Raw genomic sequence first — 16,087 nt, 5'->3', positions numbered from 1 at the left:
GAAAAGAATCAGGCACCAAAACATTCACAAAGCCCAAATCAATACGAGTGAATCGAAACAAGCAAACAAACTTGTTCTCATTCAAGAGAAACAATGTTGCTAAAAGGCCTCGGAGGGATGGACTGTCAAAACTTTCTAAAAATAAAAAGTGTCAAACTTTACCAGAGGCTAAAATGTTAAGTAAAAAAAAAAGTCATTTCAAATGCTTTCTGAGCCTAAAGAGAAACAGCTTACTACCTCAAACTCAAAGGGCAAGGTGTGGAATGTGGATATGGATGGCTCCCGAGTGGCACAACGGTCTAAGGCACTGCATCTCAGTGCTAGAGGCGTCACCACAGACACCCTGGTTTGATTCCAGGCTGTATCACAACCGGCCGTGATTGTGAGGCCCATAGGGCGGCACACAATTGGCCCAGCGTCGTTCGGGTTTGGCCGGTGTAGGCCGTCATTGAAAATAAGAATTTGTTCTTAAATGACTTGCCTAGTTAAATAAAAGGTTAAAAAATATATATTGTGGCCTCCCGGGTGGCGCAGTGGTCTAGGGCACTGCATCGCAGTGCTAACTGCGCCACCAGAGTCTCTGGGTTCGCGCGCAGGCTCTGTCGCAGCCGGCCGCGACCGGGAGGTCCGTGGGGCGACGCACAATTGGCATAGCGTCGTCCGGGTTAGGGAGGGTTTGGCCGGTAGGGATATCCTTGTCTCATCGCGCTCCAGCGACTCCTGTGGCGGGCCGGGCGCAGTGCGCGCTAACCAAGGGGGCCAGGTACACGGTGTTTCCTCCGACACATTGGTGCGGCTGGCTTCCGGGTTGGAGGCGCGCTGTGTTAAGAAGCAGTGCGGCTTGGTTGGGTTGTGCTTCGGAGGACGCATGGCTTTCGACCTTCGTCTCTCCCGAGCCCGTACGGGAGTTGTAGCGATGAGACAAGATAGTAATTACTAGCGATTGGATACCACGAAAAATTGGGGAGAAAATGGGATAAAAAATTTAAAAAATATATATATATATTATAATAATCTAAACATACACCCAGATCTGGTACAGCATTCTCATTGGAAGAACTATGGGAAAAAATTGTCACATGCTCTGAATACAAAAGGTGTACCGTGAAATGCTTACTTACAAGCACTTAACCAACAACGCAGTTCAAGAAATACAGTTAAGAAAATATTTACTAAATAAAAGTAAAACATTTTATAATAATAATCCAAAAGTAACAAGAAAATGACATAATATGGGGTACAGGTACCGAGATAATGTGCGGGGGTACAGGTTAGTTGAGGTCATTTGTAAAGTGACTATGCATAGATAATAAACAGCTAGTAGCAGCAGTGTAGAAAAGGGGGGGTATTTGAGTACAGATCGTTGACAGTAAGTAGCTTTCTGTAGGTTGTGTTGGATAAGGGTCAAATAAGTCTGGCAGCCTCAACAGAAAGTATAACTCAGCACTCGGGAGCAATCTCTCTAAATACAAGATCATTTCTGTGCAGAAAAATACATTGCAAAACTTAGTGGAAGATTTCCACAAGTGGCCGTGGTCTGGATTAGATTCAGCTATTGTTCCCGTTCCAAAAGGCCTCATGCTGACTCACTCTCACACAGCTGTTGGACCACTTGATACATTTCACTGTTTCAGCACAATCCTCCTCCTGGGTTTTGGAGTAAGCAGCCATTACAAACACAACGGTATATAAGTGTGTAGACTCTGCTGGACTGTAGGGTGGGCTTCTTTTTGTGTTCTGTAGTCAGTTACAACCACTGTAGTTCTCATAATAACAGTGCAATATGATGAGGGTGTGGGAAGAGTTCCCTGTTACACCCATGGAGAAGCTGGCTCACAAGACAAATGCTGTCAGTTCAGTAGGAAAATGCTAGTCCATTTTTTAGGTTACAGGCAGTATCACCTCATGTTTCACACAGACAAATCAAAGTTTATTTGTCACGTGCGCCGAACACAACCTTACAGTGAAATAAATGCATTCTTACAAGTATAGAGTTCAGAACCAATTTTCTTTTGGTATGAAAGATCGCAACCAATTATATTTTGATATCTTTTCTGTAAGACATCACAAATATCAATCAATTCCAAATCGACCTCCAGCCCCCATGAACGTGTGTATGTAACAGTATAACTTTAAACCGTCCCCTCGCCCCGACCCGGGCGCGAACCAGGGACCTTCTGCACACATCAACAACAGTCACCCACGAAGCGTCGTTACCCATCGCTCCACAAAAGCCGCGGCCCTTGCAGAGCAAGGGGATACACTACTTCTAGGTTTCAGAGCAAGTGACGTAACTGATTGAAACGCTATTAGCGCGTACCCGCTAACTAGCTAGCCATTTCACATCCGTTACACTCACCCCCCTTTCAACCTCCTCCTTTTCCGCAGCAACCAGTGATCCGGGTCAACAGCATCAATGTAACAGTATAACTTTAGACCGTCCCCTCGCCCCGACACGGGCGCGAACCAGGGACCCTCTGCACACATCAACAACGGTCGCTCACGAAGCGTCGTTACCCATCGCTCCACAAAAGCCACGGCCCTTGCAGAGCAAGGGGATACACTACTTCTAGGTTTCAGAGCAAGTGACGTAACTGATTGAAACGCTATTAGCGCGTACCCGCTAACTAGCTAGCCATTTCACATCCGTTACATGTAGGTCTAAAAGGATTGATTAAGGGTAACTATGATATCAACTGAATCATTCAGGAAGCTCAGGTCAACATGCAGGGTCTAGAAGTAGGGCCTAGGGCCTTGGAATTGGACAGATAATGGTGATCTGCAATGTGTAAATACTTCTCTCTTTACAGACAATTTCTTGGGGCACATTTTGTAACCCCAGGCATTTGCACTGGTTCATCCTGCAACGTGCTACTACCCCCCCCCCCCCCCCCCCATCTCAATTCTAGGTCCCTTCAGCCCTGCAAGCACAACGGTATGCAACATGGCCAACATAGTGATCAGTCAAATGGCAATCGTGTTTTCTAGAAACGATGGGTGGTCGTCTGCGCTATTAGAAGGTTCTTTATATCCAATAGTGTCTGTTACAGGTCTGGAGGTTCTTTATATCCAATAGTGTCTGTTACAGGTCTGGAGGTTCTTTATATCCAATAGTGTCTGTTATAGGTCTGGAGGTTCTTTATATCCAATAGTGTCTGTTACAGGTCTGGAGGTTCTTTATATCCAATAGTGTCTGTTACAGGTCTGGAGGTTCTTTATATCCAATAGTGTCTGTTACAGGTCTGTAGGTTCTTTATATCCAATAGTGTCTGTTACAGGTCTGGAGGTTCTTTATATCCAATAGTGTCTGTTACAGGTCTGAAGGTTCTTTATATCCAATAGTGTCTGTTACAGGTCTGGAGGTTCTTTATATCCAATAGTGTCTGTTACAGGTCTGGAGGTTCTTTATATCCAATAGTGTCTGTTACAGGTCTGGAGGTTCTTTATATCCAATAGTGTCTGTTACAGGTCTGGAGGTTCTTTATATCCAATAGTGTCTGTTACAGGTCTGGAGGTTCTTTATATCCAATAGTGTCTGTTACAGGTCTGGAGGTTCTTTATATCCAATAGTGTCTGTTACAGGTCTGGAGGTTCTTTATATCCAATAGTGTCTGTTACAGGTCTGGAGGTTCTTTATATCCAATAGTGTCTGTTACAGGTCTGGAGGTTCTTTATATCCAATAGTGTCTGTTACAGGTCTGGAGGTTCTTTATATCCAATAGTGTCTGTTACAGGTCTGGAGGTTCTTTATATCCAATAGTGTCTGTTACAGGTCTGGAGGTTTCAAAATAAGAATAGCAGGAATCCTGTTTTCTAGACATGACCACCTGCTGCCTTTTAAATCAGTGTGCAGTTCCATCTCCCACAGGGGAAATTAATGCTTTTCTCAAGTTACGTTCATTATTCTGTTTTTTTACTAGGCTAAACGTTGGCCTGCAGCTCATCACCATGACTTCCGCGTTTCCCGTCTCTGCAAACATGTGAGACAGGTCCACTGTGATTTAAATTGAATGGAATTCCTGAATTCCTTTTCTAGGGACTGTGCCACAAACTTGGACAATAAACAGCTCTTGGCTTTGTGCCTTTCTCATGTTAATTAGCCTACTGTGGGGAGAAGGGGCTGTCGCTGCCAAACATCCACACAACTCTTCCTGAACTGAGTAGAATCATAATACTACTATACTACCCTGCAGGCTGTATAGGATAAAGCAGGTATAGCCTAAGGAATACTTCCCTCATGCCCTTAACTTAAAACATACAGGTCACTTCCACAAATAAATAGTGGGCCTACTGGCCTAACCTGTACAACAACTAAATATTAACGTAACATACAGGTCACTTCCACAAATAAATAGTGGGCCTACTGGCCTAACCTGTACAACAACTAAATATTATTGGTATAGAGTCAACATTAGGCTACTATATAGCACATACAGTATATAGCACATGTTTGTGTGTGTGTGTGTATATATATATATATATATATATATATATATATATATATATATATATATATATATATATATATATATAACACACATACATTTTAGAGTGCACACATAGGCAGATATGACATAACATCCGTGTGGAATTGTGTCGCCCTAGAACATGTAAAGGCACGACAGTCCCCTGACAGATATTGTAATGTTGCCTATGAAAGGTTCTCGCACTCTGTACAGTCGGTGCCATCTGCATCTTGCAGTTGTCTCAACTTGCCTTGTCTATAACAGGCGCCTACAAGCCAATGACGCAATAAAACAATAAATGCGGTTAGAGAGGACATTGATCGATATTGCTGAGGCGCAATGGCTCTGAAGTGCCGACTGATAGAGATTCTAAACAATGCTAACTTTGTTGCACAGATTTACACACGACACGATGCCCTCCATAGGGAGAACATTTGGCGCTATTGGGCGCTTGTGTCGTGGGTGTATGTTCCAACATCCTTTCTCAAATCCCCACTCCCCTGCCCAAGAACAGTTGGATAAACGAGCATGCTTCAATTAGCAACTTTTGTTTTAAGAATTTGTCAATAAGACAATGATTAACAACATGATTGTGACAAACGGGCTTGATGTAGCCAAACCCTGATTAGCATGGGTTGGTAGGCTTTTGTTTGGGAAGCTGGAAACTTTGTAACAGGAAAACTTGGCTGATATCATTTGAGCGATATCAGTTGAATCCGATATATCAGGCTACACTGTACTTTACTAAAAATGAAAGTGTAATTCACAAAAAGTTCTGATTCAACTTACTGTGAGCGTAACTTCATGCTTTTTCAGTCGGTACTTGAGACTCTTCATTGCTGCTGTTTACCTGGTGATGTTGAAGTTGTAAATCTTATTATTCAACGTTCATAATTTAAGATGTTGACAAACGTTTCATTTCTAAACGAAACAACTTTTTCTCCGCTGAGTACCGTACGACTTTCACCTGACTCAAACCAACTAGAGCTGCTAAATTGACAACCAAATAAACCAATGAGAATACAATGTGTCCCGTACCCGTTGGGTTGTAACCAATAAGTCGTAACTGAAGGAGGGACTTCCTTGTTAGCTAGGACAGCCGTACTTTTGGAGTTGATGGGAAAACCCACAGGACAACCTAAGTTTCTGTGCTGATGTGACGTCAGGTTTACCTGGCTGAAAGAGGGAAATGGCGGGACGTGCAGGCCTAGCTTTGCCTTTTCCGAACCTGGCTTGCCTACAGCTATTCATAAATAGATTATTAGATTTATGATCCACACTAGAGCTCATATATCCCACACACATATTAATTCCCGAAAACATTCCTAGGTCTACTTATTTTTTTTGTAATACTGGAATGTTACAAATATGAAAATTACAAAATGATGACTAGGGGCTCTGTTTTTAAACATTACTTAATACATGACTGAATGCATGATTGAATACATGACTGAGTACATGACTGGATACATGACTGAATACATGACTGAGTACATGACTGAGTACATGACTGAATACATGACCGAATGCATGACTGAATTCATACCAAACAAGTGTTGTGCTCATGGAACTGCATTAGACACCATGAGAAACTATGAGCTCATTTATACATTTACTATAAATAATATAATGCATTCAGTTGTGCAACTGACGAGGTATCCCCCTTTTCCTTTTTTGTCCTTAATATTGTACAGACCTTAAGCCAACACCTAGTAACCTGGTCAAGAGGTTCGGACCTCTGGGCGTAACGTTAAGGTGTTGGCTTGACAGTCGCTGGACCAGGGTTTAAGTCTACCCCCCGGATTTGATGCATTGGTGTCATAAGTGGGATGGCACCAATGAGGCCATGGAATAGGTGTGTACATGTGACGGACTTAGTGCAGAGAAGCGTGGGGACATTTTCTCTCTCCAGGAGGAAGGGGGTGATGTAGCAACCTTAACCCAACACCTAGCAACCTCGTCAAGGGTTTCCAACCTCTCGTTTTTTTGTTACGGTGTTGACTTGACAGTCGCTGGACCGGGGTTTGAGTGCTCATGGTTTATACACATTATACACTGAGTGTACAAAACATTAGGAACACCTGCTCTTCCATGACATAGACTGACCAGGTGAAATCTATGATCCCTTATTGATGTAACTTGTTAAATCCACTTCAATCAGTGTAGATGAAGGGGAGGAGACAGGTTAAAGAAGGATTCTTAAGCCTTGAGACAATTGAGACATGGATTGGTGTTGTGTGCCATTCAGAGGGTGAATGGCCAAGACAAAATATTTAAGTGTCTTTGAACAGGGTATGGTAGTAGGTGCCAGGTCCACCAGTTTGAGTGTGTCAAGAACTGCAACGCTGCTGGGTTTTTCACACCCAGCAGTTTCCCGTGTATCAAAAACGGTCCACCATCCAAGGGCCATCTAGCCAACTTGACACAACTGTGGGAAGCATTGGAGTCAACATCCCCATGGAACGCTTTCGACACCTTGTAGAGTCCATGCCCTGACAAATTCTCAGGGCCAAAGAGGTGCAACACGATATTAGGAAAGTCTTTCTAACATTTGGTATACTCAGTGTGAATAGACTAATGCATATTTTCAGGGTTAATGTATGTTAGGAGAGGAATTTACTCAACAGTTGCAGATTTGAAAACTGAACTGGTTGGGCAGGAGGAGGTACAATACTAAACACAGTCTCATCAAAATTGTTCTAATAAAATATATTGGAATGTTGCCTAGTAATGTACGCTGTCAATGTGGAATCAATTAAGCAGACAGTTATTTTCTGTGGGACGGCTCAACTCAACCAAGTCTAAAAAGAGAAAGATTGCCCCCTTCTGGGCAATTATTTTCACAATTTAAAATAATTGATTGGTTATTGATAACAACATAAGACATAACATAATTAAAATCTGCGCTGTAATTGAAACTGTAGGCATTAGCACACTTGCTTGTTTACTTTTTGCTCAAGAAGAGGAAATACTTACGTGTTTCATGGAAACAAGAAAAAGTGCATAGTTTATGAATCATTTTCATAGTGAGATTCATCTTTTTTGTTGGAATAATAAATACAACTTTTAAAGTCCTAGCTCCCACCTCCTACCTTGAACTACCTCCCAAAGAATGTCTTGCTCCGACACGTCAATACACTGAACATAAAGGGCACACTTCTGTCTTATACAAAGGCTCTATATACTGTCTTTCATTCACGTGAAATTCTACAGGTCGGCTCAGAGTGTATGTACAGTATGTTGCATTGGAGGCTGCTGAGGGGAGGACGGCTCATTATAATGGCTGGAACGGAGCGAATGGAATGACATCAAACACATGGCTTTGATGTATTTGATATCATTCCACTTATTGAACTCCAGCCATTACCACGAGCCCGTCTTCCCCAATTAAGGTGCCACCAACCTCCTGTGGTATGTCGACTGGATGTTTTTTTCTTTTTACTATAGCTCTCAAAGTCTCCATAGCAACAGCGTTGCCATGGATTCCCAGTAGTACTGCATTACTGGCAACGCTGTGTCCTGCACCTGTGTGATTGAAGCCAGAGAAAACTCATCTTCCTCTAAAGAGCCTTTGTATTGTCAAGATGTTATACAAGGTCAACAGGCATCGCTGATTGTCAATAGCAGAGCTGACCATTTATGGGCATAGGTTCCTGCTAGCACACAACAACAACATTATGTCCATGGCACACTGTACAGCCAAGACTGGATATATAAGCCACTGCTTCTACAAAGGTACATTTTGTTAGCCTGACTACTCAACCTACACTGAACTAAATTATAAATGCAACATGTAAAGTGTTGGTCCCATGTTTCATGAGCTGAAATAAAAGATCCCAGACATTTTCCATATGCAGAAAAAGCTTATTTCTCTCAAATGTTGTGCACAAATTTGTTTGCATCCCTGTTAGTCAGCATTTCTCCTTTGCCAAGATAATCCATCCTCCTGACAGGTGTGGCATATCAAGAAGCTGATTAAACAGCATGATCATTACACAGGTGCACCTTGTGCTGGGGACAATAAAAAGCCACTCCAAAATGTGAAGATTTGTCACACAACACAATGCCACAGATGTCTCAAGTTTTTAGGGAGCAAGCAATTGGAATGCTGACTGCAGAAATGTCCACCAGAGCTGTTGCCTGACAATTGAATGTTAATTTCTCTACCATAAACCACCTCCAAAGTCATTGTAGAGAATTTGGCAGTACGTCGAACCAGCCTCACAACCGCAGACCATGTGTAACCATGCCTGCCCAGGACCTCCACATACGGCTTCTTCACCTGCAGGATTGTCTGAGATCAGCCACCTGGACAGTTGATGAAACTGTGGTTTTGCACAACCAAAGAAGTTCTACACAAACTGTCAGAAACCGTCTCAGGGAATCAATTCTGAATGCTCGTCGTCCTCACCAGGGTCTTGGCCTGACTGCAGTTTGGCGTCGTACCAGACTTCAGTGGACAAATGCTCACCTTCGATGGCCACTGGCACTCGGGAGAAGTGTGGTCTTCACGGATGAATCCCGATTTCTACTGTGCTGGGCAGATGACAGGCGTCGTGTGGTGATAAAGAATTTTGCGATCAATTTACATAAATTTAAATGATCCTAATCGGTCTGCAACCCAGAGTGTGTACAGTTCTGGTTTAAATGAAACAGACAGAATTCCCAGTTCACAATTAGTCAAACCCAGTTTTATTCACGAGAGCTCTACCGTTCACATACAAAGATATTCCTTTTATAACATACTTCTAACCTACGCACACACATACACACTAACATTAGGAGCGCTATCTTCTCTACAATTCTCACCACAGTTTCTCACTACCCAGCTGACAGTTCAAGTCCCCCCCAGATAGAGGAAACCTGGAGGGGTGTTCCCTGTCCTATCGTACGTTCCCAGAGTTCCGGGTCGGTTCAACCATATTTTAATTGTTTCTAGGTGTTTTCTTAAGCATACACACATTTCTCTCTCTCCCAGTCTAACCTAGTTGGACGTATGTTTAATATTTTTAATTACTCCTTATCCATGCTACATAACCTCTAATCCCTAATGATTAAGTTTCCGGGTAGAATTATTTAATCATTTATATTTAAACCTTATAAACTCTTTTATCATGTGGGCGAGCGGTTTTCAGATGTCAACGTTGTAAACAGAGTGCCCCGTGGTGGCGGTGGGGTTATGGTATGGGCAGGCATAAGCTATAGAAGCAAACACAATTGCATTTTATCGATGGCAATTTGAATGCACAGAGATACCGTGACGAGATCCTGAGGCCCATTGTCGTGCCAGTCATCCGCTTCCATCACCTCATGTTTCAGCATGATAATGCATAGCCCCATGTCGCAAGGATCTGTACACAATTCCTGGAAGCTGAAAATGTCCCAGTTCTTCCATGGCCTGCATACTCACCTGACATGTCATGCATTGAGCATGTTTGGGATGCTCTGGATCGACGTGTACACCAGCGTGTTCCAGTTCTCGCCAATATCCAAAACGTCGCAAGGCCATTGAAAAGGAGTGGGACAACATTCCACAATCAACAGCCTGATCAACTCTATGTGAAGGAGATGTATCGCGCTGCATGAGGTAAATGATGGTCATACATGATACTGTCTGGTTTTCTGATCCATGCCCCTAAGTATCCAACAGATGCATATCTGTATTCCCAGTCATGTGAAAACCATAGATTAGGGCCTAATGAATGTATTTCAATTGACTGATTTCCTTATATGAACTTTGAAATTGTTGCATGTTGCGTTTATATTTGATCTGAGACTGCTATCATTGAAGTAGTTTGTGGTGACGAGGGCAGGAAGGGCGTTATACAAAATAAAGTAATCAGCGATTGGATCGTCTCTAACCAGTCAGAATATCAAAGCCAAGGACAAATTTTTAAACCGCTGCTTTACCCAGGAGTGTTCTAATTCTGTCTCAGACGGCCCCGAATGTGTTCACGTTCGGTGAAGGGTGCAGAGAAGAAACTAATGTCCATGGACGTGGTGTAGCATTTGGCCAGAGAAAGGAGTGTGGGTAGCCAGGCAAATATTTTGTGCTAGTCACTGAGTGTCTTCAACATATTTCATTTTTTGGGGGGGGTTTAGTCTAAAACTTTAATATTCTTCCAGAAATTCTGCCTCCTAGTCTGAAGAGTAAGATAACCGTCATGTCATTTTGAGTTTTTATTAATTGAGCTCATTATATCCTCTGATCAGGCTGGGTCTAGCTTTTTAAACTTAAACTCTCATCGTTTTTTTTACACATAATTAAATATTCTAACCCTTTATGATGCCAATATGTACTGCTTCTGAAATTATAGCAATTTAAGCTTGCTCATATGTGCTAATGCGGTTATTCATAAGTAAATGTCTGACTTAAATGAGGTTTGCCGAAACCACGCCCCGTTTATCTTAGGGGCGTATTACAATATCATAAGTCCGAGTCATTGGTCAACAGCATGAGAGTGGTGATTGGATGCCTTCAAAAAGTTCCAGTTCCAGTTGCTAACAAACGCCTCGTCAGTGCTTCATGATTAAAAAACTAGTTGTTAGCTGGTATGCTCATACATTTTTTTTGTGACCTATGTAGTTATGCAGTGGTGTAAAGTACTTAGGTAAAAATACTTTAAATTACTACTTAAGTTCTTTTTGGGTATATACTATTTATATTTTTGACAACTTTTACTTTTACTTCACTACATTCCTAAAGAAAATAATGTCGTTTTTACTCCATACATTTTCCCCGACACCCAGAAGTACTCCAATTCACACACTTATCAAGAGAACATCCCTGGTCATCTCTACTGCCTCTGATCTGGCGGACTCACTAAACACAAATGCTTCGTTTGTAAATGATGTCTGAGTGTTGGAGTGTGCCCCTGGCTATCTGTCAATAAAACATGTAATTGTGCCTTCTGGTTTGCTTAATATAAGGAATTTGAAATGGTTTATACTTTTACTTTTGATACTTAAGTACATTTTAGCAATTCCATTTACTTTTGACACTAAAGTATACTTTTACTGAAGTAGTATTTTACTGGGTGACTTTCACTTTTACTTGAGTCATTTTCTATTAAGGTATCTTTACTTTTACTCAAGTATGACAATTGAGTACTTTTTCCACCACTGTAGTTATGTCAATCCATATCACTGTTGACAACATTTCTTTTTAAATTCAAAGAGTTGGTTACCTCCTGGGTACGAGTACCATGTCTATTCCTACGAGGAGAGGCTCACACAAATGGACCACTGTGCTTTTGAGGTATCCTTTTGAATGGCCATCGAAGGAGTAAGTCAGTTCAACGAGTGGCTAAAGAAGACACAAAAGTCAGGAGTCACTTGAAGGGTCGCTGTCACAAAACCAAGTAAAGGACAGCGTGTGCTTTTTAAGGTAAGGCCAAATCAGCAACACTGTTGGGGCCACACACGGTGACTCTCTCTTTCTCAGAATTGTTTTGTTTGTTTAGTCTCTTGGTATATATTGTCTCCTACACTATCCCTGTAAATAGTTTTGCTGTTTTATAGAAATGAGAAGAATAAACTCCATCTATTTTGTTCAGGCTCATTATAGGTGTCAACACAATGTGGCTGTCAAATCCCAAACAGCCAATGACAGAAGACTGTCCAAGAACACCTTCTGCGAGGCAAAGATGACCTGTACCCTGATGACATGTGCCGACAAGACCGGAAGATTGAGCAGGTGGGTCAGAGATTCTGTCTAATAAGTTTGTTAATCCAGTTATCTCCTCTGTTTTCTCTGACTCATTTTGACACAGTTTTGTGTGTGGTTGGTTGGTCCCAGGAGCAAAAACACCCTCATCTTCCAGAATATTGTTTGTGGCAGACGCCCTCAGGCACAGGGATGTGGGGGCCAAAGCCATAGAGACACTGACCCAGCTCTTTGAAATCTGGCACTCCCCCCTCATCTGCACTGACGGTCCCGAAGAACGACCTGCAGATAGAGTACAGAGAGGACTACATCTTCACCTCTGCAAACAGATCCCTCTGTCCAGACCTCCAGTTCGGCTATAGGTAAATTCATATGATTTAACGAAGTGCCTAAGAAACTTGGTAATATTTTTAGAATTCAGGACAGTCTTGTGTTGTGATGATTAGGAGCATTTCCTTTTGCATTGTGGTCAGTGTTCTAGTATTACTAGTGAACAGATGTAGGATGTTGTGGACAGTGTTCTAGTATTACTAGTGAACAGATGTAGGACGTTGTGGTCAGTGTTCTAGTATTACTAGTGAACAGATGTAGGATGTTGTGGTCAGTGTTCTAGTATTACTAGTGAACAGATGTAGGATGTTGTGGTCAGTGTTCTAGTATTACTAGTGAACAGATGTAGGATGTTGTGGTCAGTGTTCTAGTATTACTAGTGAACAGATGTAGGATGTTGTGGTCAGTGTTCTAGTATTACTAGTGAACAGATGTAGGATGTTGTGGTCAGTGTTCTAGTATTACTAGTGAACAGATGTAGGAGGTTGTGGTCAGTGTTCTAGTATTACTAATGAACAGATGTAGGATGTTGTGGTCAGTGTTCTAGTATTACTAGTGAACAGATGTAGGATGTTGTGGTCAGTGTTCTAGTATTACTAGTGAACAGATGTAGGATGTTGTGGTCAGTGTTCTAGTATTACTAGTGAACAGATGTAGGACGTTGTGGTCAGTGTTCTAGTATTACTAGTGAACAGATGTAGGATGTTGTGGTCAGTGGTCTAGTATTACTAGTGAACAGATGTAGGATGTTGTGGTCAGTGTTCTAGTATTACTAGTGAACAGATGTAGGAGGTTGTGGTCAGTGTTCTAGTATTACTAGTGAACAGATGTAGGACGTTGTGGACAGTGTTCTAGTATTACTAGTGAACAGATGTAGGATGTTGTGGTCAGTGTTCTAGTATTACTAGTGAACAGATGTAGGATGTTGTGGTCAGTGTTCCAGTATTACTAGTGAACAGATGTAAGACGTTGTGGTCAGTGTTCTAGTATTACTAGTGAACAGATGTAGGATGTTGTGGTCAGTGTTCTAGTATTACTAGTGAACAGATGTAGGACGTTGTGGTCAGTGTTCTAGTATTACTAGTGAACAGATGTAGGATGTTGTGGACAGTGTTCTAGTATTACTAGTGAACAGATGTAGGATGTTGTGGTCAGTGTTCTAGTATTACTAGTGAACAGATGTAGGATGTTGTGGTCAGTGTTCTAGTATTACTAGTGAACAGATGTAGGACGTTGTGGTCAGTGTTCTAGTATTACTAGTGAACAGATGTAAGACGTTGTGGTCAGTGTTCTAGTATTACTAGTGAACAGATGTAGGATGTTGTGGTCAGTGTTCTAGTATTACTAGTGAACAGATGTAGGATGTTGTGGTCAGTGTTCTAGTATTACTAGTGAACAGATGTAGGATGTTGTGGTCAGTGTTCTAGTATTACTAGTGAACAGATGTAGGATGTTGTGGTCAGTGTTCTAGTATTACTAGTGAACAGATGTAGGATGTTGTGGTCAGTGTTCTAGTATTACTAGTGAACAGATGTAGGACGTTGTGGTCAGTGTTCTAGTATTACTAGTGAACAGATGTAGGACGTTGTGGACAGTGTTCTAGTATTACTAGTGAACAGATGTAGGATGTTGTGGTCAGTGTTCTAGTATTACTAGTGAACAGATGTAGGACGTTGTGGACAGTGTTCTAGTATTACTAGTGAACAGATGTAGGACGTTGTGGTCAGTGTTCTAGTATTACTAGTGAACAGATGTAGGATGTTGTGGTCAGTGTTCTAGTATTACTAGTGAACAGATGTAGGACGTTGTGGACAGTGTTCTAGTATTACTAGTGAACAGATGTAGGATGTTGTGGTCAGTGTTCTAGTATTACTAGTGAACAGATGTAGGATGTTGTGGTCAGTGTTCTAGTATTACTAGTGAACAGATGTAGGACGTTGTGGTCAGTGTTCTAGTATTACTAGTGAACAGATGTAGGATGTTGTGGTCAGTGTTCTAGTATTACTAGTGAACAGATGTAGGATGTTGTGGTCAGTGTTCTAGTATTACTAGTGAACAGATGTAGGATGTTGTGGTCAGTGTTCTAGTATTACTAGTGAACAGATGTAGGACGTTGTGGACAGTGTTCTAGTATTACTAGTGAACAGATGTAGGATGTTGTGGTCAGTGTTCTAGTATTACTAGTGAACAGATGTAGGATGTTGTGGTCAGTGTTCTAGTATTACTAGTGAACAGATGTAGGATGTTGTGGTCAGTGTTCTAGTATTACTAGTGAACAGATGTAGGATGTTGTGGTCAGTGTTCTAGTATTACTAGTGAACAGATGTAGGAGGTTGTGGTCAGTGTTCTAGTATTACTAGTGAACAGATGTAGGACGTTGTGGTCAGTGTACTAGTATTACTAGTGAACAGATGTAGGAGGTTGTGGTCAGTGTTCTAGTATTACTAGTGAACAGATGTAGGAGGTTGTGGTCAGTGTTCTAGTATTACTAGTGAACAGATGTAGGATGTTGTGGTCAGTGTTCTAGTATTACTAGTGAACAGATGTAGGATGTTGTGGTCAGTGTTCTAGTATTACTAGTGAACAGATGTAGGATGTTGTGGTCAGTGTTCTAGTATTACTAGTGAACAGATGTAGGATGTTGTGGTCAGTGTTCTAGTATTACTAGTGAACAGATGTAGGATGTTGTGGTCAATGTTCTTGTATTACTAGTAGTCAATGTTCTTGTATTACAACCAGCCCTAGAGGGGCAGGTTGAGGAGTGCTCTCAGCCCCAGAGAGGCAGGTTGAGGAGTGCTCTCAGCCCTAGAGGGGCAGGTTGAGGAATGCTCTCAGCCCTAGAGAGGCAGGTTGAGGAGTGCTCTCAGCCCTAGAGGGGCAGGTTGAGGAGTGCTCTCAGCCCTAGAGAGGCAGGTTGAGGAGTGCTCTCAGCCCTAGAGGGGCAGGTTGAGGAGTGCTCTCAGCACCAGAGAGGCAGGTTGAGGAGTGCTCTCAGCCCTAGAGAGGCAGGTTGAGGAGTGCTCTCAGCCCCAGAGGGGCAGGTTGAGGAGTGCTCTCAGCCCTAGAGAGGCAGGTTGAGGAGTGCTCTCAGCCCTAGAGAGGCAGGTTGAGGAGTGCTCTCAGCCCTAGAGAGGCAGGTTGAGGAGTGCTCTCAGCCCTAGAGAGGCAGGGTGAGGAGTGCTCTCAGCCATAGAGAGGCATGTTGAGGAGTGCTCTCAGACCTAGAGAGGCAGGTTGAGGAGTGCTCTCAGCCCTAGAGAGGCAGGTTGAGGAGTGCTCTCAGCCCTAGAAAGGCAGGTTGAGGAGTGTTCTCAGCCCTAGAGAGGCATGTTGAGGAGTGCTCTCAGCCCTAGAGGTGCAGGTTGAGGAGTGCTCTCAGCCCTAGAGGGGCAGGTTGAGGAGTGCTCTCAGCCCCAGAGAGGCAGGTTGAGGAGTGCTCTCAGCCCCAGAAAGGCAGGTTGAGGAGTGCTCTCAGCCCTAGAGGGGCAGGTTGAGGAGTGCTCTCAGCCCTAGAGAGGCAGGTTGAGGAGTGCTCTCCGCCCTAGAGGGGCAGGTTGAGGAGTGCTCTCAGCCCCAGAGAGGCAGGTTGAGGAGTGCTCTCAGCCCTAGAGAGGCAGGTTGAGGA

General features: G+C 42.7%; 1 protein-coding gene across 1 annotated transcript in view; it reads right to left on the bottom strand.

Moving 5' to 3' along the window:
• Positions 1-5,441, bottom strand: part of LOC120053415 (uveal autoantigen with coiled-coil domains and ankyrin repeats-like) — a 58,744-nt gene extending 53,303 nt beyond the window's left edge. The window contains exon 1 of the mRNA XM_039000541.1: positions 5,256-5,441. Coding sequence (XP_038856469.1) covers positions 5,256-5,303 — 48 coding nt within the window. The 5' untranslated portion in view covers positions 5,304-5,441. The remainder of the gene's footprint in view (positions 1-5,255) is intronic.
• Positions 5,442-16,087: the final 10,646 nt, after the last annotated feature.

Source organism: Salvelinus namaycush, chromosome 1 (genome assembly GCF_016432855.1).
Source record: "Salvelinus namaycush isolate Seneca chromosome 1, SaNama_1.0, whole genome shotgun sequence".
In the NCBI taxonomy this organism is placed as follows: domain Eukaryota; kingdom Metazoa; phylum Chordata; class Actinopteri; order Salmoniformes; family Salmonidae; genus Salvelinus; species Salvelinus namaycush.
This window is presented reverse-complemented; position numbering and strand designations above follow the sequence as displayed.